Source organism: Mustelus asterias, chromosome 7, assembly GCF_964213995.1.
Source record: "Mustelus asterias chromosome 7, sMusAst1.hap1.1, whole genome shotgun sequence".
In the NCBI taxonomy this organism is placed as follows: Eukaryota; Metazoa; Chordata; class Chondrichthyes; order Carcharhiniformes; family Triakidae; genus Mustelus; species Mustelus asterias.
This window is the reverse complement of record NC_135807.1, coordinates 131463533-131483238: the sequence shown is the minus strand read 5'-3', so window position 1 is coordinate 131483238 and position 19706 is coordinate 131463533. Positions and strand designations below refer to the sequence as shown.

At 43.7% G+C, this 19706-nt stretch overlaps 1 protein-coding gene across 2 annotated transcripts in view; it reads left to right on the top strand.

The window, feature by feature from the left end:
• The window catches only part of nfatc1 (nuclear factor of activated T cells 1), a 300700-nt gene extending 297696 nt beyond the window's left edge, over window positions 1-3004 (top strand). For both annotated transcript variants that reach the window (XM_078216846.1, XM_078216844.1), the window contains exon 10: window positions 572-3004. In XM_078216846.1, the coding sequence (XP_078072972.1) occupies window positions 572-627 (56 nt within the window). In that variant the 3' untranslated portion in view covers window positions 628-3004. The remainder of the gene's footprint in view (window positions 1-571) is intronic.
• The last annotated feature ends 16702 nt before the right edge of the window (window positions 3005-19706 follow it).

Genomic DNA, 19706 nt, shown 5'->3' with positions numbered 1-19706 from the left:
GGTGCATTGGTCATGCTAAATTCTCCCTCAGTATACCCGAACAGGTGTCAGAGTGTAGTAATTAGGGGATTTTCATGGTAACTTCATTGCAGCATTCATGTAAGCCTTGTGACACTAACAACGGACATTTTAACTTCTGAGTCCACTCAGTAGAGAGGGTTTTGTTTTCGGAATTGTTTAGAAGCAGGAACTGTGGTGAAAATTGTACCAAATGACACTTGTAGCTGAGTGGGGGATGCGGCGCAAGAACTCTGGTGAAGTTTTTTTAAAGTTAATTTAATAGTCACAAGTAAGGCTTACATTGACACTGCAATGAAGTTACTCTGAAATTCCCCTAGTTGCTGCAGTCCGGCGCCTGTTCGGGTCAATGCACCTAACCCGTACATCTTTGCACTGTGGGAGGAAACCCACGCAGACACAGGGAGAACGTGCAAACTCCGCACAGACAGTGACCCAAGCCGGGAATCGAACCCGGGTCCCCGGCACTGTGAAGCAGCAGTGCTAACCACTGTGCCACCATGCCATCCCGTGACGGACTCTTTGTGATAACCTCTCTTTGCTTTTTCCTCAGTAAATGAAATCATACGAAATGACCTCTCAAGTGCCTCCGTTCATGGACATTCATAGTTAAAAACCCAAGACCAGGGAAAGGGAAAAGATGGTCCCCGTGTCATTATGATGATGCTGATCATGTGAAGATCTCCAGCTACTCTGCCTCGAAGGAAAATGGTCGGATGCCAGCAAGCAGCGAGCGTTATTTCTCTCCTTCCAGAAATAATTCACTTCAGGTTAACGGGACAAAACTGACTCCTTTTTATCGTAATAACTCAACAAGTGTCGGTCGGTGTCGAAGCAGCACCCCCAGTGAACAGCTGTTTGGATGAGTTCTCAGTTTCAGCAAGAACTGTCTTCCCTAATCATTCCAACAAAACTCACGTTAAAACATCTAAAGAATTCCAAAGAATCGATATCATGGTGAAAAAATACATAATTAAACAGAAAATTTGATGTTCTAAAGTATGCAAATATAAGTGCCTTATGTTTACTTTTTGTTACGAGAGAAAGTTCTTTGTATTGTACTTCTATTAATAGAATCACAATTATAGAAACAAATATTAAAACATGTTCTTTGTAGGGATATTTTGTTAGCAAGAGAGCAGGAGATTAATGTGAATTAGTAGGCATATTACAACAGGTGAGTTCACTAAGGATGTCATGCTAAGCTGTTAAGTGGAAAGAGGGTATCTGACAATATGTGTAACTGTACTACTGTCCATTGCAATTCAATTCAAAGCAACTCTTTAATCCGTTCCGTGACCCCACTAAATCACTCCAAAGAAATTTCTTGGTTTCAGCTGCTCAATTCATGGGCCGGGACTAAGATGTAATGTCATCCTTCCATCGCATTTGAAGTGAATTAAACCTCGCAAGACACACCAGAAGTTGCCAGAGACTCTGGAGATGGCCTTACAGAAATACTGACCAAATGCCTCCAGCGATCCGGCTGCGCGGCCCATAGTAAGATGCCACTGCATGCTTCGTTGGATGAAAGAAGTTATTTTTTAAAACGTATCAAAAAAAAAAGAAGTGACTAGATAATTAGAGTTTGTGCGCGGAATTGTTGGCTTGCTGCTCTCCTCTGTACATTTCCACAAATGTGTTGAAACCTGCCATCTCTCACTGATTGTATTTTGTGTTTTATATGCTAGAAACTCAAGGCGGGGGGGGCGGTTTTACAATTGTCACTTTTGCAATGCAAGTTAGGAAATACTTCACGACAAAGGTAATTGGAGACTCTATGCGCACAAATGTCGAAAAGGGAAGAGCAGAAGGGGTAAAGTTTCTTGTCATTGTTGCAGGCGATTCCCTTTTGCTCCCTCCTCAACAATTGCAGTAACCATTCGCAGAACACTCAATGCACAATCAGGATCTCAGTCCATGCTACTGCACATTAGCATCCGGTTACCAGTTTGTTTAATACTATGGGGTTTCTGGACTAGCTAGAATAGTAGATACTTTCTCTCTTAAACTTACAAAGATAGACCATGCAGACTAGAAGTGCATTTCCTTACCTTTTGCAGTTGTGTCAGCACTTTAGAAAGTACAATTACAAGACAGTACAAAGGAATCTGCCTCAGCAGGTAGTTTTAATTTTATTTTTTAAAAGAATCTCAAGTCAGACTTAGATTTCTTGGCTCACTATGCTGTAAAAAGAATTTTTAAACATTATCGTAATGACAAGCAACTGCTACTGGACTATTGCATTAATGGTATGTTAGATAATGTGCTCTAGATAATAGTTGATCATAGCTTTTGGTAGCTAAAATAAAATATCAGACCATATAGCTTAACTAAGACTAAATAATTGCTCTTTTAGGTTATGTTTTCATTATAGATTGAGTCTGATTTCATACAGTAACTATGTTAATTGTTTCCTGTTTGAGTGCCTTAACCAGTAGTGCCCTCTCTAGGTTTTGCCCAGGAATTACATGGTTGCATTTCTAAGTTCCTGGATGGTGTTCACAGTATCAAAAGACAAATGTGAGGTGCCCAGTCCAATCAAAAAAGTGAAAATGGATTCATTGCCTTGCTTATTATGCCTTAGTTTGGTCTCTTGCCTCAAAAGACGCCCTGGTAGGTTACTGTGAAGAGTTTGTGGCAAAACAAACTCCCTGAAGAGTTACCAACAGGGCAAACTCCAAACTCTCCTCAACCTTCCAGGGGGAGATTCTGCTTCCCAGCTTTGGGGAATGCAACCTCTCCTGCCTACAAGTAACAGAGACTGCCCCTTCAGTTGTCGGGTCGTTTAATACCTCTTATTCTTCCCCCGATACCTCTGATCCATTGTTAGCCTGCTGCACCCTTATTGTTACCCACTGCCTAAATACCAATTAGTGCCACACGTTCTGGATAGACTCTGTTTAGGATCACAATCGTCTGTTATTCAAATTGTGGCTTTTGGCAAATCAATAATTAATTGAGATTAGCTTTGAGAAGTGCCACTTGTAAATGGTTTGAGAAGTGCCACTTGTAAATGGTGGCACTTGGGTGGGGAGGGGGGTGGCGGGTGGGGGCGGGGGGGGGGGGGGGGGTGGTGGAGGAGGAAGAAGCACAGTGGCTCAGTGGTTAGTACTGCTGCCTTACAGCATCAGGGACCTGGGTTCAATTCCCAGTTTGGGTCAATGTCTGTGTGGAGTTTGCATGTTCTCCCCCTGCCTGTGTGGGTTTTTTCCAGTTTCCTCCCACAGTCCGAAAGACGTGCAGGTGGGTGCATTGGCCATGCTAGATTCTCCCTCAGTGTACCCGAACAGGCGCCGGAGTGTGGCGACTAGGGGAATTTCACAGTAACTTCATTGCAGTGTTAATGTAAGCATACTTGTGACACTAATAAATAAACCTAAACTTAATTTTTAAAAGAAAAACAGGGGAAACAAGAGTTCACTCACAATTGAGGATAATCTCACGTAGGTTCTGAATTTTCTGTTAATGCAGAGTTACTCATTTTGTTTTCTTAAGATTACTATCACCCCTAAGCCTGTCATATAGAAATGGTTGTTTATACAATTTGTATAGCACGATGATCTTATCCTAGTAACGTTTGGACAAAGGAAACTGCCGGCATATTACAACAATGCAAAATAATTGCAATGTTGCTTTTGTCTGTTTGTGTCAACTTGTAAAACAAAAATGGTTCGTTCAAGGCAGCTTATCATTGGCAATACAAGTGCATTAGGTTATAGGTGAATCCTGGCAGTTTCCTACTCTGCACAGTCCAATCCTAGTCAAGAGGCCCTTGATGAGTTGCAACCATCTCTGATGCCCTAAAATGCCAGCTGCCATTTTTGTTATTTTTTTATTTGTATAGTTTTCTTTTTGAATTTGTACTTTTGCTGCATTTTCCTTTGAGGGAAAAGAACGTCTCTGCTTTTCAGATTTGCCCCAGAAGGAAACCAGGGAAGAGGCTGGACTAGGATTCGACTTTAGAATATACAGTAACATTGTGTCGCTGGCTAACATCTCTTGGGCAAAACACACTTTTTTTAACTTCATTTCAGGAATGGCTCTTAAGTTAAATAGACAAAGTTCCTGTGTTGTGTGTTGTGTCTTTGATGTTTTCCAAAGCTTGGATTTTCTTGTATATTTGTATGTGTTTTTTTATTTTTTCATTCTTGCTGTTAGTGGAACCTGTTTAAGGAAATTATGCAAATATTTTCTACATGTAATGTAAAATAAAAGCACAGTTTGACATATATCACCGTCCTCTCTCTTTGTCTCTTCCTTATTGAAGATGAAGGGGGCATAGATTTTCCACATGTTTGGAATTATCTGTGTTATTTTGGATGCAGGTCCTCACTTAAAGCTCACCTCTTACCAATAATAACAACAACCCGCATTTGTGTAGCACCTTTAGTGATGAAATTCTGCTTCCCAGCTTTGGGGAATTAAAAAGCAATGCAACCTCACCCTGTCTTATAAGTAATGAAAGACTCTGGGCAGCACGGTGGCACAGTGGTTAGCATTGCTGCCTCACAGTGCCAGGTACCCGGGTTCGATTCTGCCTTGGGTATCTGTCTGTGTCTATACATTCTCCCCGTGTCTGCGTGGGTTTCCTCCGGGTACTCCGGGTTTCTCCCACAATCCAAAGATGTGCAGGTTAGATGGATTGGCCGTGCCAAACTGCCCCTTAGTGTCAAGATGTGTAGCTTAAGTGGATTGACCATGCTAAATTACCTCTTAGTGTCCAAAGATGTATAGGATGGGTGGATTGGCCATTGTAAATATGTGGCGTTACAGTGATAGGGCAGGGAGGGGATGGGCTTGCTCTTTCAGAGAGCTGTTGCAGACACAATGGGCCGAATGGCCTCCTTCTGCACTGTAGGGATTCTATGGTTCTATGGATTCAATGGTCCCTTCAGTTGTTGGAGTATTTAATACCTCCTATTCTTCACCCGATACTCTGATCCATTGTAGCCTGTTGTGCCCTTATAGTTACCCACTGCCTAGATACCAATCAGTGCCACGCATATTGGGTGGACTCTGTTTACGATTAAAATATAAAACCAAAATACTGCGGATGCTCAAATCTGAAACAAAAACAGAAAATGCTGGAAAATCTCAGCAACTCTGACAACATCAGTGGAGCGACAATAGAGCCAACGTTTCGAGTCTGGATGACCCTTCGTCAAAGCTGAAGACAACTGGAAATAGGATGAGATGAGTACAGTTGTGGAGAGGGGGGGGAGATTTGGGGGCTACATAGAGGGCCAGCTATAGGTGGAGGCAGGGGAGAGATTGACAAGGATGCCATGGACAAAAAGACAAATGGTCACATTTGTCTGTTATTCAAATAGTAGCTTTTGACAAATAAATAGTTAATTGGCGTTAGCTTTGAAAAGTGCCACTTGTGACACAAAAAAAGAAAAATGGGGAATAACACAGTGGTTAGCACTGCTGCTTTACAGCGCCAGAGACCCGGGTTCGATTCCCAGCTTGGGTCATCGTCTATGTGGAGTCTACGCGTTCTCCCCGTGTCTACGTGGGTTTCCTCCGAGTGCTCTGGCTTCCTCCCACAACCGAAAGACGTGCTGGTTAGGTGCATTGGCCGTGCTAAATTCTCCCTCAGTGTATCTGAACAGACGCTGGAGTGTGGTCACTAGGGGATTTTCACAGTAACTTCATTGCAGTGTTAATATAAGCCCACTTGTCATTAATAAATAAACTTAAACAAATAAACCTACTTGTCATCAATAAATAATTAATAAGCCTACTTGACATTAATAAATAAACTTTAAACTTAATAATTGGAGATAACCTCATATGCATTCTGGGTGGCATGGTGGCACAGTAGTTGGCACTGTGGCCTCACAGTGCCAGGGACCCAAGTTCAATTCCGGCCTCGGGTGACTGTGTGGAGATTGCACATTCTCCCCGTGTCTGCATGGGTATCCTCCGGGTGCTCCTGTTTCCTCCCATACTCCAAAGATGTGCGGGTTAGGTGGATTGGCCATGGTAAATTGACCTTTAGTGTCAGGGGGATTAGCAGAGTAGATGCATGGGATTACAGGGATAGGGCCTGGGTGGGATTGTTATCAGTGCAGGCTCGATGGGCTGAATTGCCTCCTTCTGCACTTGTAGGGGCTCTATGGATTCTATGATTCTGCATTTTACTAAACCAGTTAATGTAGAGATGCATTATTGTAATGTGCTGACAGTTCTTACTTCCCAAACATGTTTTTAAAATTCATTTGTGGGACAAGGGCATCGTTGGCTTGGCCAGCATTTATTGCCCATCCCTAGTCGCCCTTGAAGCTGAGTGGCTTGCTAGGCCATTTCAGAGGGCAGTTGAAAGTCAACCACATTGCTCTGTGTCTGAAGTCACATGTAGGCCAGACCGGGTAAGGACAACAAGTTTCCTTCCCTCAAGGACATTAGTGAACCAGATGGGTTTTTCCAACAATCGACAATAGTTTCCTGGTCATCAGTAGATCCTCAATTCTAGGTATTGTTTATCGAGTTCAAATTCCACCATCTGCCGTTTCTGGGAATCGAACCCAAGTCCCCAGAACATTAGCTGAGTTTCTGGATTAGTAGTCCAGCAATAATACCACTAAGCCATCGCCTTCCTCAAGCACCAAGGTAGTCCACAGGAGCATTATCAAAAAAATTAGCACTGAGCATCGTAAGGGGGTATTCATAGAATCATAGAAACCCTACAGTGCAGAAAGAGGCCACGTGGCCCATCGAGTCTGCACCGACCACAATCCCACCCAGGCCCTACCCCCATATCCCGACACATTTACCCACTAATCCCTCTGACCTACGGATCTCAGGACACTAAGGGGCAATTTTAGCATGGCCAATCAACCTAACCCGCACATCTTTGGACTGTGGGAGGAAACCGGAGCACCCGGAGGAAACCCACGCAGACACAAGGAGAACGTGCAAACTCCACACAGGTAGTGACCCAAGCCGGGAATCGAACCCAGGTCCCTGGAGCTGTGAAGCAGCAGTGCTAACCACTGTGCTACCATGCCACCCCTGTGCACTATGCTACCGTGTTGTGCCGTATTAAGTAAAGGAAAAATACTGCGGATACTGGAAATCTGAAATACAAACAAAAAATGATGGACAAACTCAGCAGGTCTGGCAGCATCTCTGGAGAGAGAAACAGCGTCAACGTTTTAAGTCTGTATGACTTCTTCAGAGTTGAAGAGGGGTAGCAATGTGGTTGATTATATAACTGGAGAGGGAAAGTGGTGGAGCCGAATAGAAAACCAGGGATAGGTGGGAGCAAAGCAGAGATTGACAACGTGTTATGGACACAAGTCAAAGGGAGTGTTAATGGTGGCAAGAGGGACTTAAGAAATGTATTAAGGTAGGATATTAAGACTTGGTGAATGAGGCAAATTTTAAAGAGTGCTTTAAAGCAGGAGAGTAAGGTAAAGCGGTTCAGGGAGAGAATTTGAGAGTTCTCACTTTCATTTCCAGATTTATTAATTGGAATGTAAATTCTGCCAGCTACTGTTACGGGATTCAAACCCTTGTCCCTAAAGGATTAGTCTGTGTTTCTGGATTACTAGTCTCGTGATATTACACCATTTCCCTGAAGTGTATCACTTTCAATGAGGCATATTTGTCAAACCTGTCTCATGCATTTAGAAGCATGATACAATAGCATAAGTTCAACAGAAATGTATCATCACATATACCTCTCTTCCTCTTTTCCTCCCAAACAACGCAGGACTACAAAAAACTTTTCCATGAATTCAATGCCCCTTACACTAACACAATTTCATGAAACCAAATGGATGGTGGCACAGTGGCACAGTGGTTGGCACTGCTGCTTCACAGCGCCAGAGACCCGGGTTCGATTCCTGGCTTCATAAAATCATAGAATCCCTATAGTGCAGAAAGAGGCCATTCAGCCCATCAAGTCTGCACTGACCACAATCCTACCCAGGCCCCATTCCCATAACCCCACATATTTACCCCGCTAATCCCCCTGGCACTAAGGTTAATTTAGCATGACCAATCAACCTAACCTGCACATCTTTGGACTGTGGGAGGAAACCGGAGCACCCGGAGGAAAGCCATGCAGACACTGGGTGAATGTTCAAACTCCACACAGACAGTGACCCGAGGTCGGAATCGAACCCGGGTCATTGGCGCTGTCAGGCAGCAATGCTAATCGTTGTGCCACCGTGCCACCCCACACCGGGTCACTACCTGTGTGGAGCCTCCCACAGTCCAAAAGATGTGCTGGTTATGTGCATTGGCTGTGCTATATTCTCCCTCAGTGTACCCGAACAGGCGCCGGAGTGTGATTTGATTTGATTTATTATTGTCACATGTATTAGTATACAGTGTTTCTAGCACACTATACAGATAAAGCATACTATTCATGGAGAAGGAAAGGAGAGAGTGTAGAATGTAGTGCTACAGTCATAGCTAGGGCGTAGAGAAAGATCAACTTAGTGCGAGGTAGGTCCATTCAAAAGGTTGATGGCAGCAGGGAAGAAGCTGTTCTTGAGTGGTGACTAGGCGATTTTCACAGTAACTTCACTGCAGCCTAGTTGTGACACTAATAAATAAACTTAAACTTAAAACATTATGTCCAGCAAAAGCATATGGCACAATTAGAAAACCAGATTGTTATTTTTTTGAAAAAAACAACTAATTTCACACCAGCAAATTTTATAAGAAACATTACTGCATTTATAAATTCCACTTGTTGACCGCAGACCCTCTTTGGTAATTTCTAAGTACACTTTGATAGCTTAAACATTCTGTAAGTGTCTCTATCACCTCAAGAATAAAACAAGCAAAAGGGAGCATTGAATGTTAAGGACCAGCATAATGAAAGAAAACTTTGTGCTTAGGAAGGGAATTAATAGCAACCTTTTAGAAATAACAAATTACCCACCCATGCCAATTAACCAATTTATTTAACGAGAAACAATTGTGTTTAAAAATATAATTTTACATTCTTTTAGAACTTCTTGCCAACTTATGCTGATACCAAGGAATCCTGTAAAATCAAGTCCAGTTGATGAAATATGTCCTTTCATGCTTTGTCTCAAAGGCGAGTGTGCATTTAGTTGCCTGATTACTTCAGCCTGATCCCTGCTGACTTGTCCTCCAATATTTTGAACCACTGTGGTAGAAACTATAGAGCCTCGGCTTAGGGCTTTTGTACAGTGGGGCCAAGATCTGCTTAGTGTGTGCGTGTGGAACTGTAGACACAAATTCAAGTGGGACAGTCAGCTGGAAGTCAGCACTGCCTTCTAATAAAAAAATATTAGAGATGATTTACTATTTCATATTTCAGTTCCTTCACATTTTTCGGGCCAAGGCATGCTCTGTCTGTTACTGAGTGAAGCAGGGCACTTTGTGGAGAATAATTAAATCAATGTGTGGGATTCGTTTTCAAAGCACTGAATATTCAGGCGTTCTATTTAATGTGCACAGAGGCATCCTGAAGTTTAGGTTTATCCAAATGTAGCTTGGCCAGTGGAATCCAGTCAAGTTCTGAACAGGAAATAGCGTTCATCAAGATTTGGATTTCATCAGGGCCTGCCTTAAATTCAACTTTAATTCCTTCATGGATGATTAAGTCATCCCCCCTCCATTTGATATCGAATGCCACTTTCACGGCAACATGTTCAGTAAGCAAAACGCAGTGTGGTTATTTTGTCTTCAGGGGCTATTTCTGAGCTGAGATTCAGCACAACTGCAACAAGTAATAAGTTATTGCAGCGTTATATTGTGTGACCCAGAATCCGTAGGAAAAGGAATGTTGTATCCATAATAAACCAAAGGAAAATAAGTCTGATTTTAGAGGATATAGTGATGAGTACGGTTTGAGTGTAAGCTGTAAAAGAAGATAAAGTTGTTCGATAGGACAACATTTTGGCTGAAAAAAGAGATGCACTGTCAAAGGTGATCAGAGTTGATCTACTTTGTTTGAATTTAAACAAAAGCTTGGCAGTTAACTGTTCCCTGGTGCATTTTCCATTGCTACCTCTGCCAATCAGAGTCCACTTGCCAACCAATCAGCACTCTCTTCTCATGCAGTTCCCTTTACAACTGGTATTATTCTTGAAACCTGTCCTATTGAGTACAAGACAAAAATCTTTAACAGCATGTCTCGTTTTTCAACAATTCAAAGAGATAACGGAACATCGAGTTAGAAAAAACAGACAAGTTCCTTATCCACACAGTAACATGCCCACTTTGTTTAATCAGGAACAATTATTAAAAAAGACCAACTTCATATTAGAAACATAGAAACATAGAAAACCTACAGCACAAAACAGGCCCTTCGGCCCCACAAGTTGTGCCGAACATATCCCTACCTTTTAGGCCTACCTATAACCCTCCATCCTATTAAGTCCCATGTACTCATCCAGGAGTCTCTTAAAAGACCCTATTGAGTTTGCCTCCACCACCACTGACGGCAGCCGATTCCACTCGCCCACCACCCTCTGTGTGAAAAACTTCCCCCTAACATCTCCCCTGTACCTACCCCCCAGCACCCTAAACCTGTGTCCTCTCGTAGCAGACATTTCCACCCTGGGAAAAAGTCTCTGAGAGTCCACCCGATCTATGCCTCTCAACATCTTATATACCTCTATTAGGTCTCCTCTCATCCTACGTCTCTCCAAGAAGAAAAGACCGAGCTCCCTCAGCCTGTCCTCATAAGGCATGCCACTCAATCCAGGCAACATCCCTGTAAATCTCCTCTGCACTCTTCCAATCTTTTCCACATCCTTCCTGTATTGAGACGACCAGAACTGAGCACAGTACTCCAAGTGGGGTCTGACGAGGGTCTTATATAGCTGCATCATTATCCCCGGACTCCTAAACTCAATCCCTCGATTGATAAAGGCCAGCACACCATACGCCTTCTTAACCACCTCCTCCACCTGCGGGGCCGATTTTAGAGCCCTACGGACCGGGACCCCAAGGTCCTTCTGATCCTCTACAGTACTAAGAGTCTTTCCCTTTATATTGTGCTCCTTCATCCCATTTGACCTGCCAAAATGAACCACTACGCATTTATCTGGGTTGAAGTCCATCTGCCATTTCTCCACCCAGTCTTGCATCCTATCTATGTCCCTCTGTAACTTCTGATATCCCTCCAGACTATCCACAACCCCACCAACCTTTGTGTCGTCGGCAAACTTACCAACCCATCCCTCCACTTACTCATCCAGGTCATTTATGAAAATGACAAACAGCAAGGGTCCCAGAACAGATCCCTGGGGCACACCACTGGTGACCGACCTCCATTTAGAAAAAGACCCATCTATACCCACTCTCTGCCTCCTTTGGGCAAGCCAGTTCTGGGTCCACAGGGCAGCAGCCCCTTGGATCCCATGCCCTCTCACTTTTTCTCGAAGCCTTGCATGGGGGACTTTATCGAACGCCTTGCTAAAATCCATATAAACCACATCTACCGCTTTCCCTTCGTCAATGTGTTTCGTCACATTTTCGAAGAACTCCACCTCTCTAAATGCTCATAAATCTTGTCCCTCGGGATCTTCTCCATCAGCTTACCAACCACTGAGGTTAGACCCACCGGTCGGTAATTCCCTATTCTCCTTCTTGAAAATAGGAACCACATCCGCAATCCTCCAATCCTCCGGCACCTCCCCCGTCTCCATCGACGACGCAAAGATCATCGCCAGAGGCTCTGCAATCTCTTCCCTCGCCTCCCACAGTAACCTGGGGTACATCCCATCCGGACCCAGCGACTTCTCTATCTTGATGCCATTCAAAAATTCCAGCACAACCTCTTTGTTAAATTCCACATACTCAATCTTTTCAGTCCACCGCAAGCCTGCATTACATCCACCCAGGTCCTTCTCCTCTGTGAAAACCGAGGCAAAATACTCATTAAGCACCTCTGCCATTTCTACTGGTTCCGTGCAGACTTTCCCGCCTTCACCTTTTATGGGCCCTATTTTCCAAGATGTCAAAAATAATGATGCTAAATGAATATACATGTGACACCATTTTCTTTCCGATTGTGTGATATTGCTTTGAAATGCATCAGTAAAGTCTAAATTAGAGTCATAGAGTCATAGAGGTTTACAGCATGGAAACAGGCCCTTCGGCCCAACTTGTCCATGCCGCGCTTTGTTTTAAAACTCCTAAGCTAATCCCAATTGCCCGCATTTGGCCCATTATACCCATCGTACCCATGTAACTATCTAAATACTTTTTAAAAGACAAAGTTTGTACCTGCCTCTACTACTACCTCTGGCAGCTTGCTCCAGACACTCAACACCCTCTATAACTCAATACATCAAGTCCCGGTAGCATCCTAGTAAATCTTTTCTGCACTCTTTCTAGTTTAATAATATCCTTTCTATAATAGGGTGACCAGAATTGCACACAGTATTCCAAGTGTGACCTTACCAATGTCTTGTACAACTTCAACAAGACGTCCAAACTCCTGTATTCAATGTTCTGACCGATGAAACCAAGCATGCCAAATGCCTTCTTCACCACTCTGTGTGAAAAAATTGCCCCTCTGGACACTTTTGTATCTCTCCCCTCTCACCTTAAACCTATGCCCTCTAGTTTTAGACTCCCCTACCTTTGGGAAAAGATATTGACTATCTAGCTGAAATGTGCCCCTCATTATTTCATAGACCTCTATAAGATCACTCCTCAGCCTCCTACGCTCCAGAGAAAAAAGTCCCAGTCTATTCAGCCTCTCCTTATAACTCAATACATCAAGTCCCGGTAGCATCCTAGTAAATCTTTTCTGCACTCTTTCTAGTTTAATAATATCCTTTCTATAATAGGGTGACCAGAATTGCACACAGTATTCCAAGTCTGGCCTTACCAATGTCTTGTACAACTTCAACAAGACGTTCCAATTCCTGTATTCAATGTTCTGACCAATGAAACCAAGCATGCCGAATGCCTTCTTCACCCCTCTGTCCACTTGTGACTCCACTTTCAAGGAGCAATGAACCTGTACTCCTAGATCTCTTTGTTCTGTAACTCTCATCAACGCCCTACCATTAACTGAGTAAGTCCTGCCCTGGTTCAATCTACCAAAACTAGTTCCCTTCCAACCCAGTTGAACCAACAACAAACAATGAAGTGTATGTTTATTTAGGGGTTTGCCACTTGAATGATCAAACAAGACCTTCAAGCTCCCTAAAAAGCAAAAAAATGCTGTGAATGCTAAGCAGTTCTGGCAGCACCTGTTCAGAACGAAACAAGAGTTAACTTTTCAGGTCTGTGCCTCTACAACAAAACCGGGAGAAATGTAACAGGTTTGAGCAAGAGAAGTGGGGTGGGTGGGGAAAAGAATAAAATGGAAGGTATGTGTTTGGGTGGAGGGCAGGAGAGATTCTATCACAGATGCTGGTTATACAGAAATGTGTCCAGTATGGTTGTTGTACAGAGATGAGGAGTAGGAATTATGCCCTTTCCCAATGCCATACATCATTTACCAACTCACTGCCCTTAGCCCATTTTACTTCCAATTGTATAGCATGCAAATGTGCAAGAATGATTGGAGTTGATAGTCCCCAGTAGTTCCTTTGCTCATTCCACTAGAATCCTCCTCCCACTATTTTTTGTAATTTCATTGAATCATATAACCATAGAATCCCTACAGTGCAGAAGGAGGCCATTTGGCCCATCGAGCCTGCACCGACAACAATCCAATCAAATAATCCCACATATTTGCCCTTGACACTAAGGGACAACTTACCATAGCCAATCCACACATCTTTGGACTGTGGGAGGAAACTGGAGCACCCGGAGGAAACCCACGCAGACACGGAGGGAACATGCAAACTCCACACAGACAGTGACCCAAGCCAGGAATTGAACCCGGGCCCCTGGTATTATGAGACAACAGTACTAACTACTGTGCTGCCCTTCTTTTACCTTCTTTTTAGATTTCTGTGCTGCATTCTCTAACTTTTCGGTGCAGTGTGCTGTTTAAGTAGACACTGTTTACTGTTTGCTAACTGAATGGGCTGTTTTCTGTGAAGAAGACTATTTACTACAGCCCTGCCCTATGCCCCCCAATGCCTCCAACTCGTGGTAAAGCACAGTCCAATTCATTGTCAGCACTCACTTTGATATTTGAATGACTGTTTACTGATGTCATTTGGAATCCACCAAAAGGGGCAACCTGATTGAGGTGTTCAAGATTATGAGGGACATGGAAAGGGTGGATAAGGAGCAGCTCTTAGTTGAAGGGTCAGTTACGAGGGGACACAAGTTAAAAGTGAGGGGTGGGAGGTTTAGGAGAGATTTGAGGAAAAACGTTTTCACCCAAAGGGTGGTGACGGTCTGGAATGCACTTCCTGGGAGGGTGGGGGAGGCGGGATGCCTCACATCCTTTAAAAGGTACCTGGATGAGTACTTGGCGCGCCATAACTTTCAAGGCTATGGGCCAAGTGCTGGCAAGTGGGATTAGGTGGGCAGGTCAGGGCCTTTTATGTGCCGGTGCAGACTTGAGGGGCCGAAGGGCCTCTTCTGCACTGTAGTATTCAGTGATTCTGTGAAGTAGTAGGCTGTGCAGTCCAAGAAGAATCTCTATGTACTTGTTCTTCCCTGAGTGGTGGAAATCATAGAGCAAGTCACCCTTTGTTGCTCTCACACATTTTTTGACATCAACAACAACATAACAGAAGTCTGGGAATACATTGTTTACTTGGCTCCTTCAGTCAGGATGTCATGTGGCTGTAGAGCGATCTAAGGAGCTAGGAAATAAAGGACTCCCTGAAAGGGAGAAGAAATGATTTATTTTTGATTTTTTTTTTTAAATGGGTAAACTTGGACTCATCTATTTGTCCTGGCTGTGTTTGCAAAATGTGAAATGTCACCTATTAACTTTCAAAACTGATCTTTGGATTCTTCCCAATCCTAACAAGGAATTTCCTTTCCTTATTCCTTATCTTTCATGATCATGTTTCGAAACGGCCTTGCTGCAAATTGTCAGTCAGCTGGGCAGGCAGCTGTAAACACATCCCTTGGTGAGGGACAATTTCTCATCAAATTCTAGCGTCTTTTGTTAATTGATGTCAGGGACTATTTCTGTCCGCAGCAGCATTTATTCCACCACCGCACTTGCCCTCCACCTCCGCCTTCCTTTCTTACCCTCAGTAGCACCCCTGTTTGGATGAACAGATTTGCAACGTCAGCACTAAGGTCCGGAATCTCCTGGTTCACAACTGCATGGGCATCATAGAATCATAGAATCCGAGAATCCATACAGTGCAGAAAGAGGCCATTTGGCCCATCGAGTCTGCACCGACCGCAATCCCGCCCTATTTCCGTAACCTCACATATTTATCCTCTTAATCCCCTAAACACTAGGGTCAATTTAGCATGGCCAATCCACCTAACCCATACATCTTTGGAGTGTGGGTGGAAACACTCGGAGCACCCGGAGGAAACCCATGCAGATACGGGAAGAACGTGCAAACTCCACACAGACAGTGACCCAAGCCGGGAATTGAACCCGGTCCCTGGCACCGTGAGGCAACAGTGCCGATCAAGGATAATCCAGCTCTCTATGTCTCCTCCATTTCATTGCTCCACACCCTGGCCTTTTAGCCCTCCCCTTTATAATATCCCGATCTCTCAGGATGGGGATTGACGGGTTAATTTAGCTTTTCGCTTGTTCTTTTTTCTTCCAAGTTTCCATTCCATTATTCAGCTGTTGAATCCACAGTGGATTAGGCAATAACTAATATATTCCAGTAAACATTGGTTAGAAACTATTTCATACCCGTTAGTGGTTGTATGATGACCAAAGGGAGACTAATACATTATCCTCCCCACCCATAGTCATGTGCCTCCTCCCCTCCAGGCTTTTAGCTGTGATGATGGATTATCTAAAATCTAAAACAATGCTTGTTTTTCTTCCTCGTAGCTTTCATATTTTAGGAATAGGAAAACGATTAAAAGAGTTCCTCAGGGTAGTGTCCTAGGTCCAACCATCTTCACCAGCACCATTAATGGCCTTCCCTCCAACATCTGGCTTGAAGGGGAATTGATGGCCTCGTAGTGTTATCGCTAGACTATTAATCTCAAAACTCAGCTCATGTTCTGGGGACCCAGGTTCAAATTCTGCCACGGCAGATGGTGGAATTTGAATTCAATAAAAAAAATCTGGAATTAAGAATCTATTGATGACCATGAAACCGTTGTCAATTGTCGGAAAAACTGATTCACTCATGTCCTTTCGGGAAGGAAATCTGCTGTCCTTACCTGGTCTGGCCTATATGTGGCTCCAGAGCTACAGCAATGTGGTTGACTCTCATCTGCCCTCGGGCAACTAGAGATGGGCAATAAATGCTGGCCAGCAAGTGACGCCCATGTCCCATGAATGAATAAAAAAAAGTGGGGATGTTCATTAATGATTGCATGGTATGCAGTATCATTCATAATGCCTGAGATAACAAAGCAGGATATGTCCCCATGCAGCAAGAATCAGACAATATTCAGGCTCAGCCGATAAGTGGCAAGCGACTGTTGTGGCACACAAGTGCCAGGCAATGACCACCTAAGCAAGAGAGACTGTAACCATCTCCCCTTGACAGTCAATGGCATTATCGTTGCTGAATTCCCCTACCATCAACATTCTGGGTGTTACCATTGACCCAAAACTTAACTGGACCAGACATATAAAAACTGTGGCTACAAGAAAAAGTCAGAGGTTGGAAATCTTAAAGGGGGGTAACTCACCTCCTGACTCCCCAAAGCTTATCCACCATCCACAAAGCACAAGTCGGGAGTGTGATGGAATACGGTCCACTTGCCTGGATGAGTGCAGCTCCAACAACACTCAAGAAACTTGAAAACATCTGAGACACAGCAGCCTATTTGATTGGCACCCCATCAACTACTTGAAGCATTCACTCACTCCACCACTGGTGCACAGTGGCAGCTATGTATACCATCTACAAGATGCACTGCAGCAACTGGCCAGGGCTCCTTTGGCAACACCTTCCAAACCCGTGACCTCTTCCCCCTAGAAGTATAAGGGCAGCAGATGCATGGGAGCACCACCACCTTCAAGTTCCCCTCCAAGACAGACACCATCCTAACCTAGAACATTAATTCTGGTCCTTCTCTGTCACTGGAGGATCCTCTGTAACAGCACCTATACCACCGAAGTGGTCCTCACTCTCACCACCACCATCACCATCTTCTCAAAAACAATTAGGAATGGGCAACAAATGCTGGCCTTGGTCACACCAGAGGAACAAAGTTAAAAATGATTGTGAAAGTCAATGTTGAATACACTTCATTTAGCTATAAGAACGATAACCCAGACAGTGTAATATTCACTTGCAAAAGTAACAAATTAATTCTGTTAACAAGGGAGAATGTATGACCATCAGGGCTCATTCAAGTGGCCATGCCTCTTGCATCACCATATTGTGACTGTGAAAGGGGTAAGAGCAAGGCCCGATCCTGGCGTCACATGATATCCTTACTTTCAGTAGGGCGTATCTTGGCTAGATTCCCCCTGAACACAAAAGATTACTTCTACAATCCCAGATCCTATCAATTTACTCCACACAGATCAAACACTGCATCTGGGATCTTCCTGGTTTGGATGTCTCCGCTTCTCATTATGGCTACCAGCTGAGCCTTTGGTGTTTCTGAGGTGTTAAGCTGTTATGTTACGTTAAGCTCTTAAGGTTAACGTGCAGGTTCAGTCGGCAGTTAGGAAGGCAAATGCAGTGTTGGCATTCATGACGAGAGGGCTAGAATACGAGAGCAGGGACATACTTCTGAGTCTGTATAAGGCTCTGGTCAGACCCCATTTGGAGTATTGTGAGCAGTTTTGGGCCCCATATCTAAGGAAGGATGTGCTGGCCTTTGAAAGGGTCCAGAGGAGGTTCACAAGAATGATACCTGGAATGAAGAGCTTGTCATATGCGGAACGGTTGAGGACTCTGGGTCTGTACTCGTTGGAGTTTAGAAGGATGAAGGGGGATCTTATTGAAACTTACAGGATACTGCAAGGCCTGGATAGAGTGGATGTGGAGAGGATGTTTCCACCAGCAGGAAAAACTAGAACCAGAGGGCACAACCTCAGGCTAAAGGGACAATCCTTTAAAACAGAGATGAGGAGGAATTTCTTCAGCCGGAGAGTGGTGAATCTGTGGAACTCTGCCGCAGAAGGCTGTGAAGACCAGGTCATTGAGTGTCTTTAAGACAGAGATAGATAGGTTATTGATTAATAAGGGGATGAGGGTTATGGGGAAAAGGCAGGAGAATGGGGATGAGAAAAATATCAGCCATGATTGAATGGCGGAGCAGACTCGATGGGCCGGGTGGCCTAATTCTGCTCCTATGTCTTATTGTCTTATGGTCTTATTCATTTAACATAAATATTCACTTATATCATTCACTTAACTGAAGCAATGCTCATTTTAAAATTATGCAGCGTGGATTCACAATGGAATATGCTTATAAATAGTGGTAAAATTGAGCTGCAATTTGTTTTTGGATGAACTGTGGGAGACCAAGGATTGTAAAAATGCTGCTTCCTTGCATTTGACACCTTATAGAGGTGACAGAATTATAGCATTCACAGACAAGCTGGTGAAGCTGTCTAGGCATCAACTTATTTATTGCAAAGACCCCTGCAGATTTAAATGTATACTATTCCAATACTAGCCCAAGAAAATAAACTGTGCATTGAAATTTGATTTGATTTATTATTGTCACATGTATTAGTGTACAATGAAAAGTATTGTTTCTTGTGCGCTGCACAGACAAAGCATACCATTCATAGAGAAGGAAATGAGAGAGTGCAGAATGTAGTGTTACAATCATAGCTAGGGTGTAGAGAAAGATCAACTTAATGCGAGGTAGGTCCATTCAAAAGTCTGACAGCAGCAGGGAAGAAGCTGTTCTTGAGTCGGTTGGTATGTGACCTCAGAATTTTGTATCTTTTTCCTGACGGAAAAAAGTGGAAGAGAGAATGTCCGGGGTGCATGGAGTCTTTAATTATGCTGGCTGCTATGCTGAGGCAGCGGGAAGTGTAGACAGAGCCAATGGATGGGAGGCTGGTTTGTGTGATGGATTGGGCTACATTCACAACCTTTTGTAGTTTCTTCCGGTCTTGGGCAGAGCAGGAGCCATACCAAGCTGTGATACAACCCAGAAAGAATGCTTTCTACAGTGCATCTGTAAAAGTTGGTGAGAGTTGTAGCTGACATGCCAAATTTCCTTGGTATTCTGAGAAAATAGAGGCGTTGGTGGGCTTTCTTAACTATCGTGTCGGCATGGAGGGACCAGGACAGGTTGTTGGTGATCTGGACACCTAAAAACTTGAAGCTCTCGACCCTCTACTTGGAATAATTTTAATCCATAGGAATGTAGACAGAATGAATTTCATGTCTTCTGCTCCTGAAAATTTATATAGAAGGAAGAAAAATAATGGGTGAGCGTTGACCATTGAGTCTTTTTAATGTCTTTTTTCCATTGCACTTCCTTAATGGTGAGGTCAAGAGTATGCTCACAAAACCAAGCATGATGGCATAGTAGTTAGTACTGCTGCTTCACAGCTCCAGGGATTCCAGGTTTGGGTCTCTGTCTGTGTGGAGTTCGCACATTCTCCCCGCGTCTACGTGGGTTTCCACCGGGTGCTATGGTTTCTCCCACAGTCTAAAGGTGTGTGGGTTAGTTTGATTGGCCATGCT